The 17,445-nt window shown below is 37.3% G+C and overlaps 1 protein-coding gene across 28 annotated transcripts in view; it reads right to left on the bottom strand.

Annotated features, from left to right (window-relative positions):
• Positions 1–17,445, bottom strand: part of PLEKHA5 (pleckstrin homology domain containing A5) — a 236,855-nt gene that overhangs the window by 190,506 nt on the left and 28,904 nt on the right. The window contains exons 4-5 of one of the 28 annotated variants that reach the window (XM_082351891.1): positions 10,156–10,216; positions 3,686–4,239 (exon numbers count right to left, since the gene is read on the bottom strand). The exons of the other annotated variants lie outside the window; for them this stretch is intronic. Of the exons in view, the coding sequence (XP_082208017.1) occupies positions 10,156–10,216 (61 nt within the window). The 3' untranslated portion in view covers positions 3,686–4,239. Of the gene's footprint in view, positions 1–3,685; positions 4,240–10,155; positions 10,217–17,445 lie in introns of those variants that run through there. 28 annotated transcript variants of the gene reach the window in all.

Genomic DNA, 17,445 nt, shown 5'->3' with positions numbered 1-17,445 from the left:
AATAAGAAAACCAAACTTCACATGATACTTCCTAGAAGAACGGTAATCTGTCCATCTGTGGGAACACCATCTTCACCCTATCAGGAGAAAATTTTTCAGGAGCTCCAAAACCATAACCTTTAAGGTATTTTGCACATTCTGAGTGGATGCTTGTGTCCCCTAAACCAGAGTCTTCATGGAGGAAAGAGCAAGGTTGTTTTCGTTTTTGTTTTTACCTCCTGGCAGGAGGTTCTTTAATTGGCTGTTTTCGAGGAGAAAAGTTGAGGAAACACTGGAGGGGGGGGAGGTGTTGGGATTCCAATGGGGAGGGTTCTGAGCCAGGCAAACAAGGAGATTTTAAAGAGTGGGAAACAGTGTCAAAGAAGAAGGATAACATAGTAGCCACACTGAAAAGGAACCAATGTATCTGGCTATTAAAAAATAATTTGGAGCAAAGTGGGAAAGAAATACCGAGAATGTGAGGAAGTTAAGGGATGCCCTTCAGAAAGGGGGAGGCTTGAGCCAGTTTTCTGATCTGAAGAAATTAAACAGAAGGTAAAAAGGGTGACCATATAAGCCAGGGGTCCCAACATCCGGGTCGCGGACCAGTACCAGCCCGCGGTCTGTTAGGAACCAGGCCGCACAGCAGGAGGTGAGCAGCGAGCAAGCAAAGCTTCATCTGGGGCTCCCCATGGCTCGCATTACCTCCTGAACCATCCCCTCTCTGAGACTGGTGCGTAGAAATATTGTCTTCCACGAAACCAGTCCCTGGTGCCAAAAAGGTTGGGGACCGCTGATAGAAGCAACATCCGAGACTTCGGGGTTGCAACGGAATCAACAGCAGAAGGGGAAGAAGAGTTTCTCTTGGAAGAAAAGAATAAAGGTCACTCCTTTAAAACAGACAGAATGGAGGCAAAGATGGGATAAAACTGTATCTTGGTCTGGGTGGTGGAAGAAAAAAATTCTTATCAGGCAGCCTTACTCTTCTCTAGAGAGAGAAGGGACAGGGGTTGTTGGATAACCTCTGAAGAGGTATTCGAAACCATTTAAAGGGTCACTGAGTATTACTGAGGACCCAAGTGAGACTCAGAAATTAGAAATTTATAACGGCCCCAAATGGCAGAGTTATTTTTCCCAAAGAGCGGATAAGATCTGGGTAAGGAGTCCACACTGAAAAACTTAGAATGGAAAACATGAACAAGAAGTCAGCCACAGTTTTCCAGAGGACACTGGAACTCACCAGCAACAGACAGCAGACGTAACATTTGGGGGCATAAACACCTCCACCTCAGACAGGATGGCGGAAGGACAAACATAGGTGGGTTCAAACTCTTGCACCTGGTTAACTAGCTATGACGTTGGTCAAGCTAACTTACCTCTGATTTCATTTGTATCATATTTTGCATTGTGCTTTGTCAATCATTTCACGTCTTTTGTTTGTTTGTTTGTTTCCCTTGTTTAGGGAAAGGTCTTGTGACTTTGTTTTTGCCTTTATTTTATTTCATTATTCTTTATACAGCAGGTTCTTATTAGTCATCCATTTTATACACATTAGTGTATGTATGTCAATCCCAATCTCCCAGTTCATCCCACCAACAGCCCCGCCACTTTTCCCCCTCAGTGTCCATATGTTTGTTCTCTACATCTGTGTCCCTACTTCTGCCTTGCGAACTGGATCATCTGTACCATTTTTCTAGATTCCACATATATGCATTAATATACAATATTTGTTTTTCTTTTTCTGACTTACTTCATTCTGTATAACAGTCTCTAGGACCATCCACGTCTCTACAAATGACCCAATTTCGTTCCTTTTTATGGCTGAGTAATATTCCATTGTATATATGTACCACATCTTCTTTATCCGTTCGTCTGTCGATAGGCATTTAGGTTGCTTCCAAGAACTGGCTATTGTAAATAGTGCTGCAATGAACAGTGGGGTGCATATGTCTTTTTGAATTATGGTTTTCTCTCAGTATACACCCAGTAGTGGGAATGCTGGGTCATACGGTAATTCTATTTTTCGTTTTTTAAGGAACCTCCATACTGTTCTCCATAGTGGCTGTATCAATTTACATTCCCACCAACAGTGCAAGAGGGTTCTCTTTTCTCCACACTCTCTCCAGCATTTGTTGTTTGTAGATTTTCTGATGATGCCCATTCTGACTGGTGTGAGGTGATACCTCACTGTAGATTTGATTTGCATTTCTCTAATCATTAGTGATGCTGAGCAGCTTTTCATATGCCTCTTGGCCATCTGTATGTCTTCTCTGGAGAGATGTCTATTTAGGTCTTCTGCCCATTCTTTGATTGGGTTGTTTGCTTTTTTAATATTGAGCTGCATGAGCTGTTTATATATTTTAGAGATTAATCCTTTGTCCATTGATTCATTTGCAAATATTTTCTCCCATTCTGAGGGCTGTCTTTTCCTTTGGTTTATACTTTCCTTTGATGTGCAAAAGCTGTTAAGTTTCATTAGATCCCATTTGTTTATTTTTGTTTTTATTTCCATTACTCTAGGAGGTGGGTCAAAAAAGATCTTGCTGTGATTTATGTCAAAGAGCGTTCTTACTATGTTTTCCTCTAAGAGTTTTATAGTGTCTGGTCTTACATTTAGGTCTTTAATTCATTTTGAGTTTATTTTTGTGTATGGTGTTAGGGAGTGTTCTAATTTCATTCTTTTACATGGAGCTGTCCAGTTTTCCCAGCACCACTTATTGAAGAGACTGACTTCTCCATTGTATATCCTTGCCTCCTTTGTCATGGATTAGTTGACCATAGGTGCGTGGATTTATCTCTGGGCTGTCTATCCTGTTCCATTGATCTGTATTTCTGTTTTCGTGCCAGTACCATATTGCCTTGATTACTGTAGCTTTGTAGTATAATCTGAAGTCAGGGAGTCTGATTCCTCCAGCTCCATTTTCTTCTCTCAAGATTCCTTTGGGTATTCGAGGTCTTTTGTGTCTCCACACAAATTTTAAGATTTTTTGTTCTAGTTCAGTAAAAAATACCACTGGTAATTTGATAGGGATTGCATTGAATTTGTAGATCACTTAGGGTACTATAGTCATTTTCACAATATTGGTTCTTCCAATCCAATAATAACATGGTATATCTCTCCATCTCTTTGTGTCATCTTTGATTTCTTACATCAGTGTCTTATAGTTTTCTGAGTACAGGTCTTTTACCTCCTTCGGTAGGTTTATTCCTAGGTATTTTATTCTTTTTGTTGCAATGGGGAATGGGATTGTTTCCTTAATTTCTCTTTCTGATGTTTTGTTGTTAGTGTATAGGAATGCAAGAGATTTCTGTGCATTAATTTTGTATCCTGCAACTTTACCAAATTCATTGATTAGCTCTAGTAGTTTTCTGGTGACATTTTTAGGATTTTCTATGTCATCTGCAAACAGTGACAGTTTTGCTTCTTTTCCAATTTGGATTCCTTTTATTTCCTCTTCTTCTCTGATCGCTGTGGCTAGGACTTCCATAACTATGTTGAATAATAGTGGTGAGAGTGGACATCCTTGTCTCGTTCCTGACCTTAGAGGAAATGCTTTCAGTTTTTCACCATTGAGAATGATGTTTGCTGTGGGTTTGTCGTATATGGCCTTTATTATGTTGAGGTAGGTTCCCTCTATGCTCACTTTCTGGAGAGTTTTTATCAAAAATGGGTGTTGAATTTTGTCAAAAGCTTTTTCTGCAGCTATTGAGATGATCATATGGGGTTTTTTTTTGTTTGCCTTTTTTTTTCACACACACACACTGTATTTTATTTTTACAAGAGATAAACTGACACCAAGCATTGTAAATGGATTACCACAACAAAAGCAACAATGATTGCAATTACAAACATGAAACACACTCATACTATGTCATAATATTGACATTCAGTCCAGTAATCCTCCACTGTAACAGCTCCTTTACTTTGCAGTGAAAATTGATTTGTATATTTTTTGCCTCTGAGTCCTTGTGGGATGTTTTTTATTAATATTCAAACAGAAAGTCACAAAAATTATAATCATCCTCATCAGTTCACTCAGTCCCATGTAATTAATTTTTTTGTATCTTGATCTTTTGTTAGCACTTTTATGAATTCATCAGTTTTCCATTAGAGTTCTGAAAATGCTTATTCATTCAGTTCAGCAGTATAGTCAGTTACCAGAAACCTGTACTTGTCAGAGTCTTTTCCATGAATTCCTTGAAGATGAAACCCTTTTATAGGAACATTTTTGCAAAAGCATCAGAGTACACGAGAACTATCTGTAAATGATAAAAGACTTAAAAATGACCACGGTTAAAGATTTGATGAAAGTTCATAACAATGCAATTGACAAGGAAATTTAGTTATTTCTGAGATATATATTTTAAACTAATAACTAGAATTATGACTTATAACATTATATCAGAATATATAAGATTTTTAGAAATTTCATGTAATGTCTGAAACATTTATATTAACATATTTCCATACAAATAACCCAAAGAAAGTTTAGTATTAGTTGTTTTTTGTTTGTTTTTTTATACTGCAAGTTCTTATTAGTCATCAATTTTATACACATCAGTGTATACATGTCATCCCAATCGCCCAATTCAGCACACCACCATCCCCACCCCCCCGCGGTTTTCCCCCCTTGGTGTCTGTACGTTTGTTCTCTACATCTGTGTCTAAACTTCTGCCCTGCAAACCGGTTCATCTGTACCATTTTTCTAGGTTCCACATACATGCGTGAATATACGATAGTTGTTTTTCTCTTTCTGACTTACTTCACTCTGTATGACAGTCTCTAGATCCATCCACGTCTCAACAAATGACTCAGTTTCGTTCCTTTCTATGGCTGAGTAATATTCCATTGTATATATGTACCACATCTTCTTTATCCATTCGTCTGTCGATGGGCATTTAGGTTGCTTCCATGACCTGGCTATTGTAAATAGTTCCGCAATGAACACTGGGGTGCATGTGTCTTTTTGAATTATGGTTTTCTCTGGGTATATACCCAGGAGTGGGATTGCTGCATCATATGGTAATTCTATTTTTCATTTTTTAAGGAACCTCCATACTGTTCTCCATAGTGGCTGTGTATCAATTTACATTCCCACCAACACTGCAAGAGGTTCCCTTTTCTCCACACTCTCTCCAGCATTTGTTGTTTGTAGATTTTCTGATGATGCCCATTCTAACTGGTGTGAGGTGATACCTCATTGTAGTTTTGATTTGCATTTCTCTAATAATTAGTGATGTTGAGCAGCTTTTCATGTGCTTCTTGGCCATCTGTATGTCTTCTCTGGAGAAATATCTATTTAGGTCTTCTGCCCATTTTTGGATTGGGTTGTTTGTTTCTTTAATATTGAGCTCCATGAGCTGTTTATATATTTTAGAGATTAATCCTTTGTCCGTTGATTCATTTGCAAATATTTTCTCCCATTCTGAGGGTTGTCTTTTTGTCTTGTTCATTGTTTCCTTTGCTGTGCAAAAGCTTTGAAGTTTCATTAGGTCCCATTTGTTTATTTTTGTTTTTATTTCCATTACACTAGGAGGTGGATCAAAAAAGATATTGCTGTGAATTATGTCAGAGAGTGTTCTTCCTATGTTTTCCTCTAAGGGTTTTATAGTGTCCAGTCTTACATTTAGGTCTTTAATCCATTTTGAGTTTATTTTTGTGTATGGTGTTAGGGAGCGTTCTAATTTCATTCTTTTACATGGAGCTGTCCAGTTTTCCCAGCACCACTTATTGAAGAGACTATCTCTTCTCCATTGTATATCCTTGCCTCCTTTGTCATAGATTAGTTGACCACAGGTGTGTGGGTTTATCTCTGGGCTTTCTGTCTTGTTCCATTGATCTATGTTTCTGTTTTTGTGCCGGTACCATATTGTCTTGATTACTGTCGCTTTGTGGTAAAGTCTGAAGTCAGGGAGTCTGATTCCTCCAGCTACGTTTTTTTCCTTCAAGACTGCTTTGGCTATTTGGGGTCTTTTGTGTCTCCATACAAATTTTAAGATGATTTGTTCTAGATGATTTGTTCTCCCTAAAAAATGCTATTGGTAATTTGATAGGGATCGCATTGAATCTGTAGATTGCTTTGGGTAGTATAGTCATTTTCACAATATTGAGTCTTCCAATCCAAGAACATGGTATATCTCTCCATCTGTTGGTATCATCTTTAATTTCTTTCATCAGTGTCTTATAGTTTTCTGCATACACAGGTCTTTTGTCTCCCTACGTAGGTTTATTCCTAGGTATTTCATTCTTTTTGCTGCTGTGGTAAATGGGAGTGTTTCCATAATTTCTCTTTCAGATTTTTCATCATTAGTGTATGGGAATGCAAGAGATTTCTGTGCATTAATTTTGTATCCTGCAACTTTACCAAATTCATTGATTAGCTCTAGTAGTTTTCTGGTGGCATTTTTAGGATTCTCTATGTATAGTATCATGTCATCTGCAAACATTGACAGTTTTACTTCTTCTTTTCCAATTTGGATTCCTTTTATTTCTTTTACTTCTCTGATTGTCGTGGCTAGGACTTCCAAAACTATGTTGAATAATAGTGGTGAGAGGGGACGTCCTTGTCTCATTCCTGATCTTGGAGGAAATGCTTTCAGTTTTCACCATTGAGGATGATGTTTGCTGTGGGTTTGTCGTATATGGCCTTTATTATGTTGAGGTGGGTTCCCTCTATGCCCACTTTCTGGAGAGTTTTTATCATAAATGGGTGTTGAATTTTGTCAAAAGCTTTTTCTGCATCTATTGAGATGATCATATGGTTTTCCTTCTTCAATTTGTTAATGTGGTGTATCACATTGATTGATTTGCGTATATTGAAGAATCCTTGCGTCCCTGGGATAAATCCCACTTGATCGTGGTGTATGATCCTTTTAATGTTTTGTTGGATTCTGTTTGCTAGTATTTTGTTGAGGATTTTTGCATCTATATTCATCAGTGATATTGGTCTGTAATTTTCTTTTTTTGTAGTATCTTTGTCTGGTTTTGGTATCAGGGTGATGGTGACCTCATAGAATGAGTTTGGGAGTGTTCCTTCTTTCACAAATTTTGGAAGAGTTTGAGAAGGATGGGTGTTAGCTCGTCTCTAAATGTTTGATAGAATTCACCTGTGAAGCCATCTGGTCCTGGAGTTTTGTGTGGTGGAAGATTTTTAATCACAGCTTCAATTTCATTACTTGTGACTAGTCTGTTCATAATTTCTGTTTCTTCCTGGCTCAGTCTTGGAAGGTTATACATTTCTAAGAATTTGTCCATTTCTTCCAGGTTGTCCATTTTATTGGCATAGAGTTGCTTGTAGTAGTCTCTTAGGATGCTTTGTATTTCTGCGGTGTCTGTTGTAATCTCTCCTTTTTCATTTCTAATTTTATTGATTTGAGTCCTCTTCCTCTTTTTCTTGATGAGTCTGGATAATGGTTTATCAATTTTGTTTATCTTCTCAAAGAACCAGCTTTTAATTTTATTGATCTTTGCTACTGTTTTCTTTGTTTCTATTTCATTTATTTCTGTTCTGATCTTTATGATTTCTTTCCTTCTGCTAACTTAGGGTTTGGTTTGTTCTTCTTTCTCTAGTTCCTTTAGGTCCAATGTTAGATTGCTTATTTGAGATTTTTCTTGTTTCTCGAGGTAGGACTGTATTGCTATAAACTTCCCTCTTAGAACTGCTTTTGCTGCATCCCGTAGGTTTTGGATCATGTTTTCATTGTCATTTCTTTCTAGGTATTTCTTGATTTCCTCTGAAATCTTCAGTGATCTCTTGGTTTTTTGGAACGTATTCTCTAGCCTTCATGTGTTTGTGTTTTTTTTTCCCTGTAATTGATTTCTAATCTCATAGCATTGTGATCGGAAAAGATGCTTGATATGATTTCAATTTTCTTAAATTTACCGAGGCTTGATTTGTGACCCAAGATGTGATCTATCCTGGAGAATGTTCCATGTGCACTTGAGAAGAAAGTGTAATCTGCTGTTGTTAGATAGAATGTTGCAAAAATATCAATTAAATCTATCTGGTCTATTGTGTCATTTAAAGCTTGTGTTTCCTTATTAATTTTCTATCTGGATGATCTGTCCATTGGTGAAAGTGGGGTCTTAAAGTCCCCCAATATTATTGTGTTACTGTCGATTTCCTGTTTTATAGCTGTTAGCAGCTGCCTTATGTATTGAGGTGCTCCTATGTTAGGTGCATAAATATTTACGATTGTTATATCTTCCTCTTGGACTGACCCCTTGATCAATATTTAGTGTCCTTCCTTGTCTCTTGTAACATTCTTTATTTTAAAGTCATTTTTTCTGATATGAGTATTGCTACTCCAGCATTCTTTTGATTTCCATTTGCATGGAATATCTTTTTTCCATCCCCTCACTTTGTCTGTATATGTCCCTAGGTCTGAAGTGGGTTTCTTGTAGACAGCATATATATGGGTCTTGTTTTTGTATCCATTCAGTGAGCCTGTGTCTTTTGGTTGGAGCATTTAATCCATTCACGTTTAAGTAATTATGGATATGTATGTTCCTATTGCCATTTTCTTAATTATTACGGGTTTGTTCTTGTAGGTCCTTTTCTTCTCTTGTATTTCCCACTTAGAGATGTTCCTTTAGCATTTGTTGTAGAGCTGGCTTGGTGGTGCTGAATTTTCTTAGCTTTTGCTTGTCTGTAAAGCTTTTGATTTCTCTGTCGAATCTGAATGACATCCTTGCCAGCATCTTCTCGATCTTTGCCTCCATTCTTTTTCCGAGGTCCTGGATCATCTTCACTATCATTATTCTGAATTCTTTTTTTGGAAGGTTGCCTATCTCCACTTCATTTAGTTGTTTTTCTGGGCTTTTACCTTGTTCCTTCATCTGGTACATGGTCCTCTGCCTTTTCATTTTGTCTTTCTGTGAATGTGGTTTTCGTTCCACAGGCTGCAGAACTGTAGTTCTTCTTGCTTCTGCTGTCTGCCCTCTGGTGGATGAAGCTATCTAGGAGGTTTGTGCAAGCTTCCTGATGGGAGGGACTGATGGCGGGTAAAGCTGGCTGTTGCTCTGGTGGGCAGAGCTCAGTAAACTTTAATCCGCTTGTCTGCTGATTATGTGGAGCTGGGTTCCCTCCTTGTTGGTTGTTTGGCCTGAGGCAACCCAACACTGGAGCCTACCTGGGCTCTTTGGTGGGGCTAATGACAGACTCCGGGAGGGCTCCCACCAAGGAGTACCTCCCAGAACTTCTGCTGCCAGTGTCCTTGTCCCCACAGCCACCTCCCGCCTCTGCAGGAGACCCTCCAACAGTAGCAGGTAGGTCTGGCTCAGTCTCCTATGGGGTCACTGATCATGGGTCCTGATGCACACACTACTTTGTGTGTGTCCTCCAAGAGTGGAGTCTGTGTTTCCCCCAGTCCTGTCGAAGTCCTGCAATCAAATCCCTCTAGCCTTCTAAAGTCTTATTCTCTAGGAATTCCTCCTCCCATTGCCAGACCCCCAGGTTGGGAAGCCTGATGTGGGGCTCAGAACCTTCACTCCAGTGGGTGGACTTCTGTGGTATAAGTGTTCTCCAGTTTGTGAGTCACCCACCCAGCGGTTATGGGATTTTATTTTATTGTGATTGCGCCCCTCCTACCGTCTCACTGCAGCTTCTCCTTTGTCTTTGGATGTAGGGTATCTTTTTTGGTGAGTGCCAGTCTCTTCCTGTCAATGATTGTTCAGCAGTTAGTTGTGATTCTGGTGCTCTCGCAAGAGGGATTCTCACGGGGTTTTTTTGTTTTTTTATAAATTTATTTATTGCATTTATTTATTTTTGGCTGCACTGGGTCTTTGTTGCTGCACGCGGGCTTTCTCTAGTTGCAGTGAGCAGGGGCTACTCTTCGTTGCAGTGTGTGGGCTTCTCATTGCGGTGGATTCTCTTGTTGCAGAGCACGGGCTCTAGGTGCATGGGCTTCAGTAGTGGATCGCGGGCTCGGTAGTTGTGGCTCGTGGGCTGTAGAGCGCAGGCTCAGTAGCTGTTGCACACAGGCTTAGTTGCTCCGCGGCATGTGGGATCTCCCCAGACCAGGGCTCGAATCCGTGTCCCCTGCATTGGCAGGCGGATTCTTAACCACTGCACCACCAGGGAAACCCCTCACATGTCTTTTTAAAAAGGCACATGTTAAATGCTACCCATAAATAAGAGAAAATATACAAAATCAGATAAAGTATCTAAAAGTACCTAGATTGGTGCCTGGCTTCGCGGGCACTCAGTAGATGTTTGTTGATATACAAAACAGCTTCTGATGGAAGATTACAAATTCCTTAATAATTTATTACATATGACAATCGTTCCCTGCATTTTATATTTACAGGTATAATTTATTTCATTGGGAAGGGGCCACAAGGTGAAGATACACTCCTATTTGCTTTTTTCCCTACATACAAATAGTACCCCAAGGAATCGAGGGAATACAGAGATCTGGGGATGGAATTCAGAAAATCCATTAAGTTAGGCAAGAAAGAAATTATCCTTTATCATCACTGATCCCTAACTGAAATTTAACATTTCCTTTAATTATGAATATAGACAACAGGCCACACTTGTATTAGCAGCACCTCTGATTTTTATCAACAAGAAAATTCAGATATTTTATATCATATTATATTCACTGCATATATCCTGAAATATCATTTACATTCATTGCCACTCCAAAATTACCAGTTATCAGACTCACTTTTAGACTTTATTTAATGTGATATAGATATTACTGTATCACAAATATGTTTGAAAATTGTCCTATCTATATTTCAATATAATTGGCCTGCTCTGCAATCATACAGTTGCGCGCGTGTGTGTAATACAGATTTTAAAAAGGTTAAGAACTTCTGCTTCAAAGGACGGTTAAGACCCTGCAGACTTTCCCTCTCGGTGCTCTATTCCAAGAGATTCCCCCCTCTTTCTCTCCTCTTTCCCAGTCTGCCCTCCTCACACCCCTCTTCCATCCTGCCTGGCTTCAAATGCAAGGAACTTGGGAAGAGACAGAGGGCAAAGAGGAAAACCTATGGCCAATTCTGCATCCCTTTTCTCCTCTCCCCTCAAATATGATTATTTCTATTCACAGCCTCTAAATCCATTTCCTCTCCTAAACTCTGAAGCATCTTGTGCTCCTTAAACCCTAACACCAATATCAGTGATAAAATGTCCAGGGTAGTCAGCGTGCCACTCTCAACTGGACAAATCATAGCTTTTTAATGTCCAAAGACCCATAACCTGTGTGGCTACACAACTGATTGAAGGGGGTCTATCAAACAACAAGGAGACAGTCGGATAGGGAGAGGTGGGCAGTGGAGGGAATGGGCTGGGAAGGGAGGTGGGCTGCAGAAAGAGTTTTTATTTCTCATCTTCCTAGTGTTGGAAGGAAAGAAGGAATGAATAAAGGAAAACACATACACACACACACTCATACTTGGAGAAACCAGCACATGGGCTATGAAACTGCTCTGGGAAAGGAAGAAGAAAGAGTAAGACTGTGTCCCCATTGGAAGTGGGCCTGGAAGAAAAGAAACACTGGGTGAATATAGAACAGTGAAGATAGAGGACCTGCTGGTTAGTTCTTGGTAGAAGAGGACTCAGCCAAGCACCTAGTTCAGACTAAGAAGTGTCCAAATGGGAAGCCCAGGTTTGTTCATATTCGCATGGTTCTTCTCCCCAGCTTCCATGTACCCAGAACAAAACTCCACTGGAGACCCTATAGCAAGCCCAGGAGCCATCTGCCGAAGCTTAGAGCTAGAGAAAGAGGTTTCCATCACACTTGATTAAGAAGGGAGGGGGAAGGCAAAGGAGAATCCTTACAATGTTACAGTAGAGGGATGTATCTGCCCCCAAAAATACTGCAGATGAAGTAAGTTTTCCAGTACTATCAGCATTACACATCATGAGTTGGCTGATTTACCTACACATTATTTCTATGAGACAATGCACTTGTGCAAGTTCTAAACAAATGATTCATATAAAGTCTGAACATGACACATGACGAAGAACTACTTTTATTAATTATGCACCAAAGCACCAAACAAATGTAGGAACAGAACATAAGAAAGTAAAATTTAAGAAATGATGAAAACATTAAGACAGTGGTAAACATCTTTAAAAAAAAAATAACAAGGAATATTTTGATATTTTACACAAATTTTAGTTGATTACACTTTATTATTAAAACCAGATACACATAGCGAAGCCAAGCTTAAATTCAGTATATAAATTCAATGCTTTAACATAAATTTTAAAACACACACAAATTGGTTATTTTTCTACGCTATACCTCTATAAAAACATTTTTCAATGAAATGCCTTTTTTGTTTTTCATACACAAGACACATTCTCAATTAACCAGAAAATCAACATGAGGAATAGTATTTACATGATACAATGTTACCCTTCTAAAAGATGAAGCAAAAATTGTGTAGTTACAAGACATACAGAAAAATAAAACTAGAACTTCTTTGCTTCTGACGTATGAGTAAAATAGCTTTAGAAAAACATTTTGTTATTCTAGCAATTAATGTTCAAATAAGAATATTTTAAGCTCAAGTTGATGTAACAGCATCCTACTGCTACTTGAAAATACTGGGATGTGATGACACACCAAGACTGTAAACATTCGAAGGAAATGGAAAAGCCAGATGCATTTTTCCAAAGTAACTGTGAATGCTGACCCTTCCGTACTTACTACAGTACTTGTCTAATTACACCGTCTAGTTTTTCCCCGTATAATTTCAAGTATTATTTCATCACTACCTTGCTAATATAATACTTGGAACAAAATTTCTATCTAAATTTATTCACAAGGCCTACATTCTTACAAGATGAAATGTTTAAGTGCTTTATTCTTTAAATTCACAAAGCAATCTGACAAGGAATATATCCTAAAACTGAAGGGTCGAACTACAAAGTGCATAGAGAGACGGTGCCTTATAATTTTGGTTCCTTTAAATCTTAAAACATTGCAAGAAAAAAAAATATTGTCTTCATGGAAATAACTTGAAGGGATGAATTATGTCCAGCAATTTCATGTTCAAGAAAAATCTGTTTTACCCATAAATTACCCGTTTTCTTTGCCTCAATAGAAAACATTTTCCCAAAAAGGTTCAATGTAACACTCTTATATGGAAGGAGAGTTAAAATTAAATAGAAACCCATTTCTTATGGAAGAATAATGCATAAATTAGTGGTCATCACTTTAAAATCATCCACCAAGATGCTGGCAGAAACAAAATCAGAGCTTGCCTAGCACACAGTAGAAGCTCACTAAGTATTTGTTAAGTAAAGCAATTTAATGTTTAAAAACTTTCCAGTGGGAGTAAATTAAAAGTTGGAGTAGCAACCTGTCCTCTCATTCAAATTACTTAAGTGTAAATTCTGTAATAAGGAAAAACATTAAACTAAGGTAAATGTATAATAATTCCATTTTATATTAAAACAAACTTGTATTTCAACATAAATACAAAGCAATTGCTACAGCAATAAACCTAATTGTGAACTTCCTGCACTTTCCCAAAAATGATTGCATCATAGTACAATTGCTTTTAAAAGATCTCTGATTTACATCAGATGACTAATTTTTTTCTTTTTTTTTGGGCCATTTACTTAAATGAAAGTGTGCAAATTCATATTATGGGAACAAAAGTAAGACTACTTTTTGACCCCAGAAAAATCTACTCATTCTGTTCTTAAAAGGGATCTCTAATTTGAATAATCAAGATTATATTTCTTTCCTTTGCCCTGAAGGAAAGTACATTCTCAGTGCTGTTTTGAAGCTGGCACACACGTAACTCAATCCTGGTTAATTTCCAAAAGCACATATGTTATAGTAAATCCTCTTCTTTCAATGCCAAAAGGTTTTTGCTCCTAGAAATTGTTTCACTGGCATATTTCTCAACACATCACTATCTCAATACCTGCTAATCCTAGAGAAGGAAGAGTAGCCAACACACTTTAGAAAGTAAAGCTTCCATTTTGAATCTATAAAAGGTTGACCTTCACTTTGTGCAAGATCCTATCTGTTAAATCTGCAAGTTTAAAACAGTAACCTTTGGTGCATGTTGGAATCACGGAGTGGGAAAGGGGTATTGGCTGTGTGTTTTAATATGTAGCTAACTATTAAACTGTCTGCTCAGAACACATTAAGGATTTTCTTACAAATGAGGTTAACATTTCAGTCTTTGGAAAGACAGAGAAACATATTTTGGCCAATTCAGATGGAAGTTTTATGATATTCACGAAAGTGTTTTCCCAGTGAAAAACCAATGATTAACTCAAAATAAGCTATGAGAGAGATAGAGAGAGAAAATTTTGCTTTTCTCTTCTTTTCAAAAAATGAGGGTAAAATTGAAGAGTGAAAGAAAAAAATTCCATAAAAAATACTTAAGTTTTCCTATATTCTTTCTTTAGGGAATATTCTGAACACTTCTAATATAAAATATTAATATGTGTTTCTATAACAAATCCTTTGATTTAAATGAAAGCAAAAACCTCACTGCTTTCTTTTATAAATACGAGCTATTATTATTCTTAACACTATTATTACTATTGATTTTCTTTTAGTATTTAGCCATAGAATATTCAAGTAGCAACAAAATTATTTCTTAGGACATTAAAATTATAAAGCCTTTGCACCCTCCCACTAAATTTAATTTAAAAATACCTTACTATAAAACGTCAAAAATTTAACATTCAAACTCACTGACCCATCAATACAACTGTGAACTTATCTAAAAAAAAAATGTCCTAAGGAATTTATGTTCAAGGATGTTTATCATAGAATTAAATTATTTTAACAAAAAGGATTAGAAAACTAACCACTGAAAATAGGAAATTAATGAAATACATTATGATACATCTACATAATACAATACTGTGTAGTCATTATAGAATAAGAAATTGTCACTAGTGGGGCTGAAAGCATAGGAACTTTTTCAGTCCTCTTACACCCCTTTATATAAACTGCCTGAATTTATCATCAGCATGTATTGCTTTTCCAGTAATTACTAGAAAGATGTAGAAGACAATTTATTTAATAGAAAAACTGCAGCCATATTAATGGAATCAAGTTATGAATGTATATACTATGATCCCAATTCCCTTATGTGTATAAATGTATAAGAAGAAAACTAAAAATATGTCAACAGTTTGTATATGTGGATGGTAGAGTATAGGTATTTTTTTGGTATTAATTTTCTATATTTCCCAGTAGGAGCATTTCTTTTATACTCAGGAACAAAATTTTACTTCACATAATATATTGTTATGCCCCATTTGGCTGCCATATAATAACTAAAGTTAAAAATTCTTTGGTTTAAAAGAAAAGGAATAATTTATGATTTGGCCTACAAAATCATACAAGATAAATGATGATAATGATGATAGGAATGGGGAGGAGGTGATTATCCAAGTGTCCAATAACAAGGACTTTATCTGAAAACAATGAACAACACTGGGATTATAGTATATCTCTATGTCATACAATAAATAAAATTAGAAGAAAGCACTATATTACAAAAAGTTGTTTATAATATACACTAAAAAAATAGATTTAACAGCGTGAAAATAAGTCCATGGATGACAGATACATAATATGTTATGTATGAGAGTTATGTGGGGACCTATCACTAAACAAATCACAGAAGCCAACTATGCCCTATTGGTAAGATCACCTTAATCCCACTATAGACAGATTATCAGCTGAAGGAGTCACATCAACTTGCTATAATAAACAGCCTTCTACTACTAATTACACAAAAATTACTATGCATGAACACTGCTACATATACACTACATAAAAAATGAACTCACCAAGGCCTTTGACACATCCCTCAAGGCCTTGCGTAGATTTGAGACTAAGAAATACCTCAAATACTTTGGGTAGTAATTTCAACCGTGCAAATTAAAAGTTTTCATTTACTCATACCTGACTTTCTTTGAACTGAAACTTTTAACCTATGCTAATTTGCACAACATTAATGGCTTTAAGAGAATACTAATATTTAATTAGTACAATGTCCAGAAAGGACATTTGGACAGTAAAGCTCAAAATGGATGTTATTCATATTACTGAAAGTAATGTTATTTTGGAACTAAGTGAACTGCATAGAGTTTTAAATGAAACGTTGAACAATGGAATACTATGCAGAGGTTAACATTTTAATGACTCTATGGAAGTGTAAGAAAATGTTACAGCAACCATCTAGTGAAAACAGCAGATTACTAAAGGATACAAAGATTATGGCTATAGCTAGATGAAAATGGGTGACGGTGAAATTGTGGGTAAATCTACTTCAAAAAATTTTTTTAACATTATGGATCAATCATTGTTTCAACTAAAAAAGATAAGGCAATTTTTCTAAGCCTAAATGCCCAGTTTGCTTCTTTTGAGATCCAGATTTTAAGTAAAGGAATAAAGAATAAAATTGAATGCACAGCTGTTTGCTTCTAGGAATACAAACAGGAGGAAATAAACAGAAGGAGGCTAATGTCTGTGAGACTGGGCTAAATACTTCATTCCCAGCTGTGTTTTAATTTGTATTACTAAACGGTAACAACCCCTTTTTATGACAGTCAGAGGCTGAGAATTTCCATTTGTGCCCAGCAAAAGTTAAAGGCACACTAGAAAATACTTGCAGGGACTTCCCTGGTTGCGCAGAGGTTAAGAATCCACCTGCCAATGCAGGGGACATGGGTTTGAGCCCTGGCCCGGGAAGATTCCACATGCCACAGAGCAACTAAGCCCATGCGCCACCACTACTGAGACCACGCGCCACAACTACTGAAGCCTGTGCGCCTAGAGCCCGTGCTCCACAACAAGAGAAGCTGCAGCAATGAGAAGCCCACGCACTGCAACGAAGAGTAGCCCCCGCTCACCACAACTAGAGAAAGCCCACACACAGCAACGAAGACCCCACGCAGCCAAAATTGATTGATTGATTGATTGATTAAAAAAAGAAATTACTTGGAATGTTAGCTTCAGTAATCTATTGTCTTGTTTATATTCTAAGTTGTACAACATCAGTTGAATTACTCAGGAGTTAATTCTAATTTAATGCCATTTAAAATCAGAAATGACAAAAGAGATGCCTCCTCACTTATAAGTAACCTAAAATACAAGAAAGATGGGCAAGTTAAAAATCACACCTGATTTGCTGTGGTAAGATAATTAGGGAAATAATAAAGCAACTCAGTACAGACTGAGGTCAGTTAATGCCACAGATCACAACTGCAAATGGCCCTGTTCTCTACCCTTCAAAAACGATACAAGATTTCTACTCTAGCCAGAGAAATCAGGGAGGCAGGGATATATTCAGATGGAGACAAGGCAACACTACAGCAGATGAATGTCTTCCTTAGAGCTACCTTAGACACTACTCTCTCTGCTAGTCTCTTAAATGGAGAACTGTAAGGTCAATGGAAGCCCAGAACCTATAAGAAATTCAAAACTTTACTAAAAAAGACATTCTTCAAGCTACCGATTTTTAA

This window comes from Balaenoptera borealis (assembly GCF_965194805.1).
Source record: "Balaenoptera borealis genome assembly, chromosome: 13".
Classification (NCBI taxonomy): Eukaryota; Metazoa; Chordata; class Mammalia; order Artiodactyla; family Balaenopteridae; genus Balaenoptera; species Balaenoptera borealis.
This window is presented reverse-complemented; position numbering and strand designations above follow the sequence as displayed.